This window comes from Hemicordylus capensis, chromosome 5, assembly GCF_027244095.1.
Source record: "Hemicordylus capensis ecotype Gifberg chromosome 5, rHemCap1.1.pri, whole genome shotgun sequence".
In the NCBI taxonomy this organism is placed as follows: domain Eukaryota; kingdom Metazoa; phylum Chordata; class Lepidosauria; order Squamata; family Cordylidae; genus Hemicordylus; species Hemicordylus capensis.
In genome coordinates this window covers 185,065,531-185,079,181 of record NC_069661.1, presented here as the reverse complement: position 1 = coordinate 185,079,181, position 13,651 = coordinate 185,065,531, and the positions used below count along the sequence as shown (strand labels likewise).

General features: G+C 40.5%; 1 protein-coding gene across 9 annotated transcripts in view; it reads left to right on the top strand.

Annotated features, from left to right (window-relative positions):
* Positions 1 to 13,651, top strand: part of PPM1H (protein phosphatase, Mg2+/Mn2+ dependent 1H) — a 216,703-nt gene extending 203,052 nt beyond the window's left edge. For 8 of the 9 annotated variants that reach the window (XM_053255505.1, XM_053255512.1, XM_053255506.1 and 5 more), the window contains one exon: positions 8,286 to 13,651. In XM_053255505.1, the coding sequence (XP_053111480.1) occupies positions 8,286 to 8,433 (148 nt within the window). In that variant the 3' untranslated portion in view covers positions 8,434 to 13,651. The remainder of the gene's footprint in view (positions 1 to 8,285) is intronic. The other variant, XR_008308503.1, reaches the window with a different exon arrangement.

The window sequence follows — 13,651 nt, the reverse complement described above, 5'->3', positions numbered from 1 at the left end:
ATAAATTATAGTCGAAGGATAAATACACACAGTTTTTCTTCTCGTTACTTTTAAAGTTGCTCATGGTGAAATATGTTCTAGATTTTATTAATAAATCAATATGTGTTCAGATCCCCCATCATCACATTAAGGGAAGTGACATCCAAGTTGGTGAGTAGTGCATAGGCATAGATCTGAAATATACTCACTTATGTATGCTCCCTAAAATATGCCTGCAAACAAATCCTTGAATTCCTAGTGTGTTTCTGTAACAGAGCAAGCTTCTTTTTGGGGTAACATAAGTAAGACATTGTTCTCCTGAACAGAGTGGTGACTTAACAGTAAGGTTAATAAATTATGGACTCTCATCTTTCATATGAGAAGTTTAAGCTTAGTAGGATTTCTGAGAGTCTAAACCAGATGAAGCAAAGGTGCATTCCCTCAGCAGTGAAATAATGGCCTGTGAATGCACAAGTAGATATAATGGCGTTTTCTTCTCCTGTATAGTGAGCTTTTGGATGGGTCAGAATACAAATTATTTAGGTCAGAGTGCTATTTGTAACAATGCAGAAGTGCTCCAGATGTGATAAACATTTGGATGGAAGAAATAGTGCTACACTTTTCCAACTAGAAACTGTCATCTCATCAGTTTACTTCAGTTTGGATATTGAGCTTGGATACTGTTTCATTAGGCCTCATAATTCTACAGCTTAAAAACTATAACAGCCTAATTGTTTTGTGTGTTCTCAACTTAAAAAGCATGTGTGTTCATGCACATAGATGAAGAATTTCACATAACACCACTCAGAAGTTAATTGATCAATAAGGCATTAGGCAGGAATAAGAAAAATGTCAAGTTGTGCTTTTGAGAATTAAAGAATGGCAAGATGGGAGATGTAAGCATATCCTTGGACTGGTTTCTGTTGTCAGAATTATGGTACTTTAAGGACCCTCCTACACAGGAAGAATAAAGTTTCCCTATAGATCATCTCTTATATAAATGACTCATAGGAAGCAGAAGGAAAATGAAGAGAATACCCCTCATTTCACACTAAACTGATACATCAGGTATGATTAACATACACTGGTGCTTCGCTAACCTTCCCTTTTCATTTTCCTTCTGTCCTTGTATATCCCTAGATGAATATACTTGATGGATTTGTAATGGGCTTAGCAATTTCTTATCCTGGATCATAGATGAAGGGAACCGTTTCAGACTGTCTGCTAGGAGTGTGTTTTGCTACCTTTTGCAATACTTCCACTGATCAATATGAGAAGCTTCAGCTGGAGCAAATGCACATTCTGAAAGGTTTTATTCCAATTAGATGCTTCGTTAAGGAGAACTAGTTGCTTGAAAGCTAATTCAGCAATTCTGTAAAGTTGCCTTGACAGTTGAATCCCAAATTTACTGCATTAATGAATAAAGCATTCAGTAATGCACTGCTACTGATTTTCATCTCTAGCTTCTTGAAGCACTCCCTTGCTTCACAGTTGCCAAGATGAAGTAACGTAGATATGCTGTCGAGTTGGTGTCGACTCCTAGTGATGGAGTACCATCCCTCTTATTCCAGCCGTTATACACTGTTACCAGAACTGCCCCAGTGCTGGCTAGACACTCCAGCTATGCTTTTGGCTTAGTGTGGGAGGAATTAGCAGTTTGATTCCAGGATCAAATTTGAGCAAGTTTGGTGTCTTGGAAAAGATGAGGAGGCAGGAATACAATTCAACATTTTATTAAGGTTATATGAGGGTACAGAATGAAAAAGTTCAGTTAGGGAAGGTGAGACATCTTAACTAATATTTTAAGCAAGAATATGGCTAGCAATGATTTACCTTAAGGTCTAATTAGAGATTGATCAGCTTGGCTCTGGCACTTGACCAGAGCCTGGCTTAAGTCTTACTGTGGAAAGTGAAAGTGCTGTTGAAAGGGGGTAGGCCAAAAAGAGAGGAGGCTTAGAAGGGCAAGAGGTTATCTATCCCTCCTTGGTTTGTTGGTGCATTCGTTGCACGTTGATTTGCCTCTTCTCATGGGGAGCAAGCAGAAAGGCGGAGGAGGAGAAGGGCAAGGAGCAAAGGCTACAACTCACTTGCTTGTCTACAGGATAGTGATCCAAACAGATTCTGAGGCCATGTGCTTTGGCCAGGGATACTTGTATCCCAAAACGTGCCCTGAGGCAGTTGCCAAGCCATGTTGTCTACCCAGAGGGTATCAGATTTCACGAAAGACAAAGAAGCTCATTGCTACTTGAGCTTAATCTTGAGTGAAGCTTGCCCAACAAAGGCAAGGCTAAAGTCATATAGATGCACTGTATGAGTTGAATAGGGCGGTGCCAGACTAAATATCTGAAGAGTAGGATGCCTTTAGGTATACTAGATTACACATCTCCCATTTTGATATGCTCATTTCCCTGAGTCTTTGCCAGGTAAATTGTTAATTCAAAGACTGGTTAGGAGATGCACTGCTTATCTGTATGACTCCCAAAGATCACTCTGCTGTTATCCCTTGTTAAAGGGAGAGTGTCTTCCCTTGATAGAGTCACCTTTTGAAATTGTCTGCTCGCTGGCTATTTCCTCCCCTTGTGTGAAAGAGATGGGTGGGGCCGTCTCATTCAGTCTTTGCTGTTGTGACCTTGGGGTGTGTTGCTCCATGCTTACCTCATGCCAAATGACCAGCTGTGGGTCTTGCCAAACCCAGGCAGGTGAAAAGGTAACATTGGAGGCTGCGATCCTGTCATCTTGGGCTGTATAGCCTTCCAAAGTGATGTTAATAGAGGGGTGCTCTCTGGGCTATCCCAAAATTGGGTGGTCTGGCAGCAGCACTTAGTTCTACCTGTCTACTGCCATTATCTTCTTTTTTTTTTTACATGATATGGTCCTTACACTTTTATATTTCAGAACAACTTATACTTAGCTCTTTAACTTTTATTATATTAAGAAGTACAGCGACATTTTGTTTAAACAAGAATAAACTTTGATGCAGGGCAGCACTTTTGTTCTCTTCCTGGCTGTTCTCTTCCTGGGAGGGTTCTGCTCCACATGCCAACACCTTTTGATGCTTCTTTGAGCACACAGGCAGGGCCTTAGTGATTTGCCCAGGCTATGTGATTCAGTCCCAAATGAGATCTACTTGTCTTCCTTACTCCCAGTCTTTTGAAGGAATCTGAAGACTGCACTCTTTATTGAGGCCTTTGACCAATAAGTAGGCCTTTGATGTCCTTTTAGCTGGCTGTATGTGTGTGTTTTATTTTGAGTGGTTTTATTGAAATCTTATTCTTGTTTTATTGTGTTTAATTTGTTGTTCACTGCCTTGGGTTCCTAGGATATGAAGAATGGTATATAAATGCAAATAGCTAAAATGCCTTAAGGTCTTTACATGTTATAGGTCTTCATATTTGACGTATGTGTATCTAAAAGAAGTTATGTCTGCTTAATTATCCCCTGACTGCTATAAAATGATGACTTAGTCCAGGGCTCAGCAAACCCCAAGCACCAGCTTGCCATTGCACCTAGACAGACATCTAATTATGGCACCTAGAGACAGAGTCATCTGAACAGTGGGAGCTGGGGGTGGGCATTGAAATATGAGAGATTGTATGGTTTCCCACATATTGGATTTTGTGAAGTACATTCCAGTCAATCATAAGTCATAGAGGACCTTTTCATAGAGGGCTATCTCTGTGGCCACCCCTCTTCCTTGGAACACCCTTCCTCCCCAGATTTGTTTAGCCCCCTCTTTAGTGGCTTTCAAGGCCCTTCTTAAGACCTACTTTTTTCACCAGGCTTTTGCCCTTTAATTTTTTAAAAATATTTATTTTTAATTGTTGTTCTTCATCACCTAGCGTCTTTGAAAGAGGTAGTATACAAGAAATTTTTAATAAACAAACAAACAAAAATAATAAATAGAGGAGACATCTAAAACCATGAAGGCTGAAAAATGAGTCTGGCTCCTAAACTTTTGAGCTGGCTCCTAGATCCAAAGAGAAAAATCACTCTTCCTCTTAATGGCTGCAGATTTTCACAGGATCTCCTCTTGCTTTTCACTGAAAAGGAGAAATTGTACAGAGTAGCCTGGGACAATAAACCTTTCCCATACATAGTACTGTACTAAAATAAATCCCCACCATCAGAATGCTAATTAATTAATTAATTAATTAATTAATTAATTAATTAATAGTTAAATTTATATACCACCATTCATTAAAACAATCCCAAGGCGGTTTACACAAAAATTGAAAACAAGACTATAGAAAATGACACAACTAAAATATTAAGCTAAAATATAAAACAAATCTGATTAAAAAGATTTAAAATACAAGCATAAAAATGTACAAAATACAAAGAAGCAGCAGTAGAGACAATCATATAAAAGCCTGGGTAAAAAGCCAAGATTTAACATGATTTCTATAAAGTGTGATGGAGACCGAGGGGCCACCAGGAGTGCATTCCAGAGTCTGGGGGCAGCAACAGAGAAGGCCCTGTCCCGCATGCACAACAACCGAACCTCTCTCATTGTTGGCACCTAGAGCAGTCCCCTCAGATGACCTCGTCAAGTGGGCAGCAACCCTTGTGAGCAGGCGGTCCCTCAGGTATCCCGGGCCCAAACCGTTAAGGGCTTTAAAGGTCAAAACCAGCACCTTGAATTGGACCCGGAAACAAACTGGTAGCCAGTGCAGCTCTTTCAAAATGGGTGTGATGTTATACCACCGGGCAGCTCCAGATAAAACCCTAGCTGCCGCATTTTGCACTAGCTGCAGTTTCCGGACATTCTTCAAGGGCAGCTCCACACAGTGTGTGTTACAGTAATCCAGGCATGACGTGACCAAGGCATGGGTAACTGTGGCCATATCTGCTTTCTTGAGAAAGGAATGCAGCTGGCGCACTAGCTGAAGCCGTGCAATAGCACCTCTGGCCACCACCTCTACCTGAGCTTCGAAAAGCAGAGCCGGGTCCAGTAATATCCCAAAGCTGTGTAATTGCTCCTTGAAGGGGAGTACAACCCCATCCAGAACCGGTAAAATCTCCTCATCCTGATTGGTTCTCCTACTGACCAACATGACCTCTGTCTTGTCCAGATTTAGTCTCAGTTTATTAGCTCACATCCAACCCATCATGACCTCCAGCCCCCGATTCAGGACATCCACCGCCTCCCTAGGATCAGGTGACAAGGAGAGATAGAGCTGAGTGTTATCTGCATATTGCTGACAACTCAGTCCAAATGCCCAGATGACCTCTCCCAGCAGTTTCATGTAAATGTTAAACAGCAAGGGGGACAAAACCAAAACCTGTGAGACCCCACAGGCCAATGGCCATGGAGTCCCCCAGCACCACCTTCTGGACCCTCCCCCCAAGAAAGGACCAGAGCCACTCCAATGCAGTACCTCCAATTCTCATACTCAAAAGGCGGTCCAGAAGGATACCATAGTGGATGGTATCGAACGCTGCTGAGAGGTCCAGCAGAACCAACAGGGACACACTCCCCCTGTCTAGTTCCCGGCGTAGGTCATCCACTAGAGCGACCAAGGCAGTTGCAGTCCCATATCCAGGGTGGAAGCTGGATTGAGAAGGGTCCAGATAATCCATATCATCCAAGACCCTCTGCAGCTGGGGCGCCACCACACGCTCTATTACCTTGCCCCAAAAGGGCAGGTTTGAGACAAGTCTATACCTGTCTGGATTGGAGGGATCAGGGAGGGCTTTTTTAAATAATGGTCTTACAATCGCCTCCTTGAGGCACAATGGCATCCTGCCCTCCCTTAATAATCACCTCCAACCATCTGCCATTAATAATCACCATTAATAATCACCTCCAACCATCTGCCTATACCCTCCCTGGCAGATTTTATTAGCCATGAAGGGCAAGGGTCAAGAGCACACTATGTGGCCCGCACACTGCCCAGGATCTTGTTCACATCCTCAGGCTGCACCAATGGAAAAGAATCCAACACAATAGGACCAGATGGTACCAGAGGCATGTCTGTCAGAACTGCCAAAATTCTGGAGTCCAAATCAGCATGGATGAGAGCGACTTTATCTGCAAAGTGACACGCAAACTGATCACAACAGGCTGTAGATGATTCCTCCCTCATTACGTGGGGGTATGTGTGGAGCAATGTCTTTGCTACACGAAAGAGCTCCGTTGGTCTGCACTGAGCAGATGCAATGGAGGCGGAGAAGAAGCATTTCTTCACTGCCCCTACCATCACAGAGTAGTCCCTAAAATGGGCTCTAACCCGTGTTCGGTTGGATTCATCACAACTCTTCCTCCAGCGTTGTTCCAGCTGTTGCCTGAGTTGTTTCATCGCCCTAAGCTCCAAGAAAAACCAAGGAGCCAAAATGGGTTCCACCTAGCTAGAGAGGGAATTTAGGAGCAACCGTGTGGACAACCTGGGCTGTCTCTTCATTCCAGAGATTCAGCAGGGTCACCACCTCTGAACACTGGAAACTCCCTGAGGGCCATCTGGAAACCATGTGAATCCATAAGCCTCCAGGGGTGGAACATTCTAATCGGTCCACCACTCCTGCAGAGGACAGACGGAGCAGTCAAACTAAAGCTCACCAGATGATGATCTGTCCATGACAAGGGAATTATCTCAAACTCCCCCACCTCCAGATCATTTATTCCCTGGTCGACAAAAACCAGATCCAGAGTATGTCCTGCCATGTGGGTAGGGCCCGATACCAGCTAGACAGGTCCATGGTTGCCATGGAGGCTATGAAATCCTGAGCTGCACCTACTAGGGGGGCACATTGGAATCCCCCAAGACAATACATTTGGGGGAATCCAAGGCCACCTCCAAAACCACCCCTGCCAACTCAGGTAGGCAGACTGAAGTGCTGTGGGGTGGTCAGTACACCAGCAGAATCCCCAGACTATCTAGAAGGCCCACTCTCAAGGACAAACACTTGAAATTCTGATAATGCCTGATCTTTCCCTGGAAATGGGAAAGATCTCTTGATAGATGACTCGACCCTCCAGGCAGGGCTGCTGCATGATCAGGAAACCTGGAAGACAGAGCTGAGAGAGACCAACCCCACCCAGCTTATCCAACCAGGTCTCCATCACACATACCAGATCAGCATGCTCATCTACAATCAAATTGTGGATGAGAGATGTTTTAGCGTTAACCGACCTGGCATTCAACAGCAGCACCCTAATCCTTGAGGGAGTGTTCTCAGAGCTCCATGGGGCCACAGGGTTGGGAGAAGAGCTGGAAAAATGAATAGGCCTCAATTGCCTAGACCGTTTCCCCCTATAATGACTTGCCCAACTCCCACTGCCATACCTCCCTCTGCCCGCTACCTGTGATATTGCTCCCCCACCAACATCCCCACTTTTCTGCTCTCCCAGACACATCTCCTCAGCCTGACCAACCAGATGGTAGTGACTGTCAGCTCTTTCTCCTTTGAATGAGACTCTGGATCTGCTCTCACATTTGTTATAAAACATCTGGCCATGGTTGGGGACTATGGGTGGGCTACCAGAAGCTAAATCCAGATTAAAAATGGCTGACATCCAGATTATGGTTGACAGCTTCGAGGATCTAGGGAGAGAGGATGGTTTGGCCTTTCTTAGTTGCTCAGATGTGCAGTTTGGGGCAACCTAGACATGATACTCTGCATGAATTTTATGTTTTGATGATGACCTGCTGTGCTTCTCAACAACTGTACTTTGTGTGACATCTCCTTTCCTGTCTCTCCCACTTAGAGCTGGTGGTTCACACTAAGATTATTTCATGTACTTGGTTATGCATCTGCGTTACTGAGCAGTACAACAACAAATATTTATATACCACTTTTCAACAAAAGTTTCCAAAGCAGTTTACATAGAAAATAAATAAATAAATAAATAAATAAAATGGATCCATCCCCAAATAGCTCACAGCCTAAAAAGAAACATAAGATAGACACCATCAACAGTCACTGGAAGGTACTGTGCTGGGGTGGATAGGGTGTTACTCTCCCCCTGCTAAATAAAGAGAATCACCACGTTAAAAGTTGTCTCTTTGCCCATTTAGCAGGGATTGGGCAAATGGAGGGCTGGCAAGTATTTCTGTGCTCACTTTTTGCTCAGCTGCAATTGTTTTTCTTCCATGCCCTATCACAGCTGCAAAGGTCAGCCAAGGGCTACACTGAGAAGAATTTTTGGTGGTTGGTCCTCCGCTCCAGAAACCTCCTTTTGGAAACCTGCTTTAACTGTTATCTTCTCAATTTGTCCTGTCTATTAAATTAATGTACAATTAAGTAGTTGTGCTTTCAAGAAAATACTTTACTTCTCTAATTTGTAGCTGGTTTTTCATTTCCTACAGGTACACGTTAGCAGCTCAGGATTTGGTAATGCGAGCCAGAGGAGTGCTGAAGGACAGAGGCTGGAGGATATCCAATGACAGACTGGGCTCAGGAGATGACATTTCTGTCTACGTAATTCCTTTAATACATGGAAATAAACTGTTGTAAAATGAGCACCAATGCTGGTCATAGGGAAAGTGTGCTTTTTAATGAGGACCTTTCAAAAAGGTAGACTGCCAAGAAATGAGAGCAGTGTTTCAGTATTGTATTCTAAACTTGGTTGGACTGGAATATTTCTACCTGAAATGTAGGGGTTCAATTGTACATTAATAAAGGTATCTCTTAGAAGTTGCAGTTTCCCTATACTGTTGTTCTTTGGTGCATATCAGGACCAGAACTTTAATGCTGCTAGTGTATTAGTGATTCCTTTTTAATGTCCCTCCTGGTGAGGACCCTGTTGTGATCTGATAAGATAAATTTATCTTTCCCAGTTTAATGTAGCCTGAAAATGCCACTTGATATGTGAATTGAGAAAAACATGGTTAAAACTGGTAAGGCAGCCAGTATCCCTCAGATGATTAACTTTACTCTAGAACAGATTTAATTTATATGGTAAAAAACCTGATCTGACACTTAATTGTTCAAAAGTTACTCATGTGTTGATGGAGAGCTGCTAAATTTTAAGTTATGTACATTTTTTCAAGCTTTTTCCCCTCTTGTGCCCCATCATAAATATATCAGAACTTCACAGTCCATTTTGGTTGCTTAGGTGGTGGTCAATCCCCCCCCCCCCAGGACTTGATCAGATCGATAACAACTGTTAGCAAAGTTGCCTAATAATGAAAAATTGGTTGGTTGGGAAAATATATTCTTGTGTTCATTTTTGTCAAGGTTTTTGTGCAACGATGATGTAGCAGACTGGAGAATTCTTACTTTAGAAAGATTTCCCCAAGAAATTGAAGTTTCTTTGACACCAGACACTTTCATTCATTGAATGCTTCTGTCTCCTCTCTCTCTATCCTGTTGAAAGGATCATCATATAAATAGTTTAATTTGTTGTACTCTGTACATCTTGGTCTTTTGAATCCCTTTAACTATCTAATCTAATACTAATATATTTTGGAGCTCTCCTACCTAACAAAATAGGTTCATCTTTTCCTACTATAGTCCTTACAGCATTAATTTCTTTTACCGCTTCTATGATAACTGCTAAGATATTGTATTGGCCAGTAGCAGTACTTGGCATGATGCAGAGAAGGCTATTGCAGAAAGGCAGGACTCCGCTTGTTTGCTGTTCTGCTAGCTATGCTCTTTCTATATTAACATAGTATCAGAATAGATGGCAGCAAACATTTCAGTAAGAATCTTATTCAAGCAAGGGATTTACATTTAACTGTACAATCTATACAGTTCACTTATTCTAGGCTGGGATTTGTATAGGCCTTTGGGAAGAATAAAACATTTGAACCTGTACAAGTGGCTAAGAGTGTGGTGCCTCAGGTATTGCCTCCCTAGTCAGAGACTCGAGAAACATTTTTTTTGCTTACAAATTAAACATTGAACATTTTTCTGATCACATTAGCTGTCTAATATTTTGAAGAATATATCAGCTCAATTTACCTAAGATAGCCAAAACGCATGGTTCAGATGTATGTGTAGATAAATTGAGCTGATAATGTTCTTAGAAATATTAGGCAGCTGATGTGTGGTCAGAAAAAAGAGAATGGTACATCCTATATGTTCCCATGAGGCCTTCGATGATTCTCCCCACACCCAATTGAATTGATCTGGAAATAATTATTTAAATAATATACTGCATCCCTCTCCTGAAGCTGGTATTTAGGCCACTATCCAATACTTCATATGCTACCTTTGTATCTAATACAAAGGCCTCCTTCAACATGCAACTGCTGCAGTAAGTTCAATCTGAAATTGAACAGTCCAAAGATGATGATTTGCATCTGACATGAAGTAAATTTGATTGCCGTCAGATAAATGTCATTTATCTGACATTTATGACACAAAGATGTCATGAAATCTGCAATTTTTCATTAAAATGTTATCTTTCTGACTATTTCTGTAATCAACAATATTTCTCAAATGTATATTCAGTGTATTATTTACCTTCCTTCCTCCCATCTGCTGAAATCAGCTGCCATGTATTTCTTTTGCTTAAGGAAATAGATGTGGTGTATTATATAATTCCACATACACATGTGATCTATCTATTTTTTAATTTCAAGATTTCTTGGGGCATCATTGGCTTTTAAAATCTCATTTCATGTATTCTTATGAAGGGAATATTTCCTTCATAGAATATTACCATTATTGCACCATTGTCTAATCTAATGTGTATCCCAGAAAATATTTAAAAATCTCATTGACTGACATGCCCTGCAGGCTTCCCTGGGCAGAGCAAGAGCTCCATCATTGCAAGAATCCAACTGGTTTCCTTTGCAGCTTCAGTGCGCAGGGAGGGGAAAGTGATTCTTGATTTTCTCCCCTCCCTTTAAATGCCTTTCTTGTGTCCAGGAATATGTCTATAAAGGCTGCATGATCCTCCAGATATATTCATGCACACACATAAAAGGCTTTTGTAGGTATGTGGGGGTAGGTGGGTGAGAAATGAAATTCACTTCCCCCTCCCTGCATGTTGTAGCTGTGAAGCAAGCCTTGTTAGTTAGTTGGATTCTTGAGAGGACAGCGCTTTTGCTCTGCCCTAGCAAGACTTTGGGGGCCTGTAAACCACTATCTTTATTTTCATTCTGTGTCGTGACAGAAGACATACGATATCTGATATACAATGTCAGGGAAGACACACAATATCTGAGAAAGCTTTGATTACAGCTCTGAAAAAGAGACGTCATAGTAGATGGGCATAGTAGATGGACATCAGAATTGTACAGAATGGCCAGTGGTAGGAACTAGATTTATTTAATACTCATATTTTTATTTTTTTTCATATTTGTTGATTTGTTACTTTTTATTATAAGTCTAAAAATGGCCTGTATCTGAAACATTCAAATGTAAATTATCCATTCGGTATTGTATAAATCATTCAGATTTAGTAGTACAATCGCAAATGCTTCTTGATTGTCAGCATAAACAGTAGAAAATCTCTCCATTTTCGACAAAAGTAGTTCTAGAAATGATAGATGTTTTAAGGGGTGGCAGATAAATATTTAAATCAAAGCAGCTTTAATGATTGAACTTGTTTTGTAAAGCAATGCAAATGCAGTTGCTTATTTTGTATGTGACTCAATTATTAACCCAAATCCCTTCTGGGGGCTTTCCCCAGTGTGGTGTTGTATTGGCTTTTGGGCACTTCCTAAAGTGCTCTTGAGCCATTTTTGGAAGGGCGGTATATAAATCAAATAAAAAGGCCACAGAACTCAGGATTCTCTTAAGAAAATGTAGAATGGTTTGTGTTCAGTCAAAATTAAATGACACTCTACTCCACTGAATGAACTCAAAAATTGTTCACTGCTTATAAAGCTTTTACACAACTCCATCTCTAAAAGCTGCACTCAGCTTTGTTTTTCACCTACATAGAGCTCCTTGTATGAAACATTTCAGATTAGAGAATTTTGCTTTAGAAAGAGTGCACTTTCTAAATGATAGTATCTTATAAGAGTCTATAGCTGGATCCAGATATTATTATTATTATTTTTATTATTATTATTTTACATTTTATATCCCATTTCTCCTCCAAGGAGCCCAAAGTGGTGTACTTACATACGTAAGTTTCTCCTCACAAAAACACTGTGAATAGTTTTGAATAGCTTTGAATAGTTTTCCTCATCAGTTATTTTTGTTAATTATAATATGGAATTTAATATTGTCTAGAAATAAGCTGTATTCACACTGCTGCTTCAATAATTGTAGACCTGCCCAAATATTGAACAGCATGTTAACAGGTTACAGTGCTCACCTTCATGATAAAAGGCTACTGGATGTAACTGACAGAAACACAATGCAAAGTGGTGGCTGATTGGACAAATTGGCATTGAGGCACTATACATTTGAAGAGGGTTGGTGAACAAACATTGGAACAAATCACAAAAAGAGAACTGTGTTGAGCTCAGTTGTTGCCTGTCTGACACAGGCAGATTTAGAAGAGCTTTTATTTGGGAGCTTGAGATAAATGGTGGAGAAAATGCACTTGTGGAGGAATTAAGAGAAATGCATGATCAATTGTAAAATCTGTCAATGAGAAGATTGATCAAATCAGCAAATTAGAATTACAGAAATTGCACCTGGGGTGCTTTATTAGATCACTTAGCTTATCTGCTGCTTTTTTAAATCATTCCAAACAAAGCATCTTCATTTCACACAAATATAACAGTATAGCTCAAGAGGGATTGTCCCCTTATAGTTAGATTTAACAATTTTACACCACATTTTTGTTGCCAAGTAAATCTCTAGTCTCTCTGTGATTCTTTCAATTTCTTCCTTACCACAACTAACCATTGTAGTATCATTTTTATCAAATAATCTAAGAAAGCATTTTCAATACTCTCTCAAGGCCCATGAGAGGAGATGCATCTTAAAATTCAGGGCCGGCAGAGCAAACTACTTAGAACAAGTGGTGTTAGTTTCTAACTAAGGAACTTTAAATTGTTTTGGAAGAAGGCTCTTGAAAGTACTGTGGGGAACAGTGACTGACATGCAGAGGAATATTGCTCATGGCCGAATTTGTCCTTTTAATTTCAATGGGTTTACTTTGAGTAATTTTCCTCAAGTCAGCCACTATCTTCATGTCATCTTGAAGTTAAAAAAAAAATCATTTGAGTTTCAATGATGTTATACTACAACCTGCTGCATTCATCTCAATTCTGATGTCCTTTGCATAGGTACTCTTGTGGTTTGCATCTCATGTTCTATGTGAAAACTGCACGCTCTTTCTCTTGTAATTTTGTGTTTCTGTTGTGTTATGAGTCGTCGATATGACGTAGACAGTGGCCAAATACCTCTTCAACCATTCTGCCAAATTCTACCTATATTATACTTGAAGGAGGCTTTTCCCTGTCAACCTCCACTTAATTTTGTTCTTTCATTGTATTTTATTTTAATTGAGCAGCTACCATTTTCTTCATTCCCTTTATGGCAAAGTGACTGTACTTAAGGAGTGTATTGTTTTTTATACTCAACATTCCAAACAATGAAAAGAGTTTCTTGGCTATAAATTAGTTGGGTCAATGTACTTAAGCGTTGTGACTGTGAAATGTCAAACTTTTTGTAACTGGAGAAAAAAAATGTTTAGTAAAGGGATATATTTTATGTGTTTTGAAACTTTTAAGTGCAATGAAGTAAAGGAAGAAGCTGGAAAAATGTATGCACAACCAAGTTTTAAAATGAAATTGTAAAAAATAAACACAAAAACTTA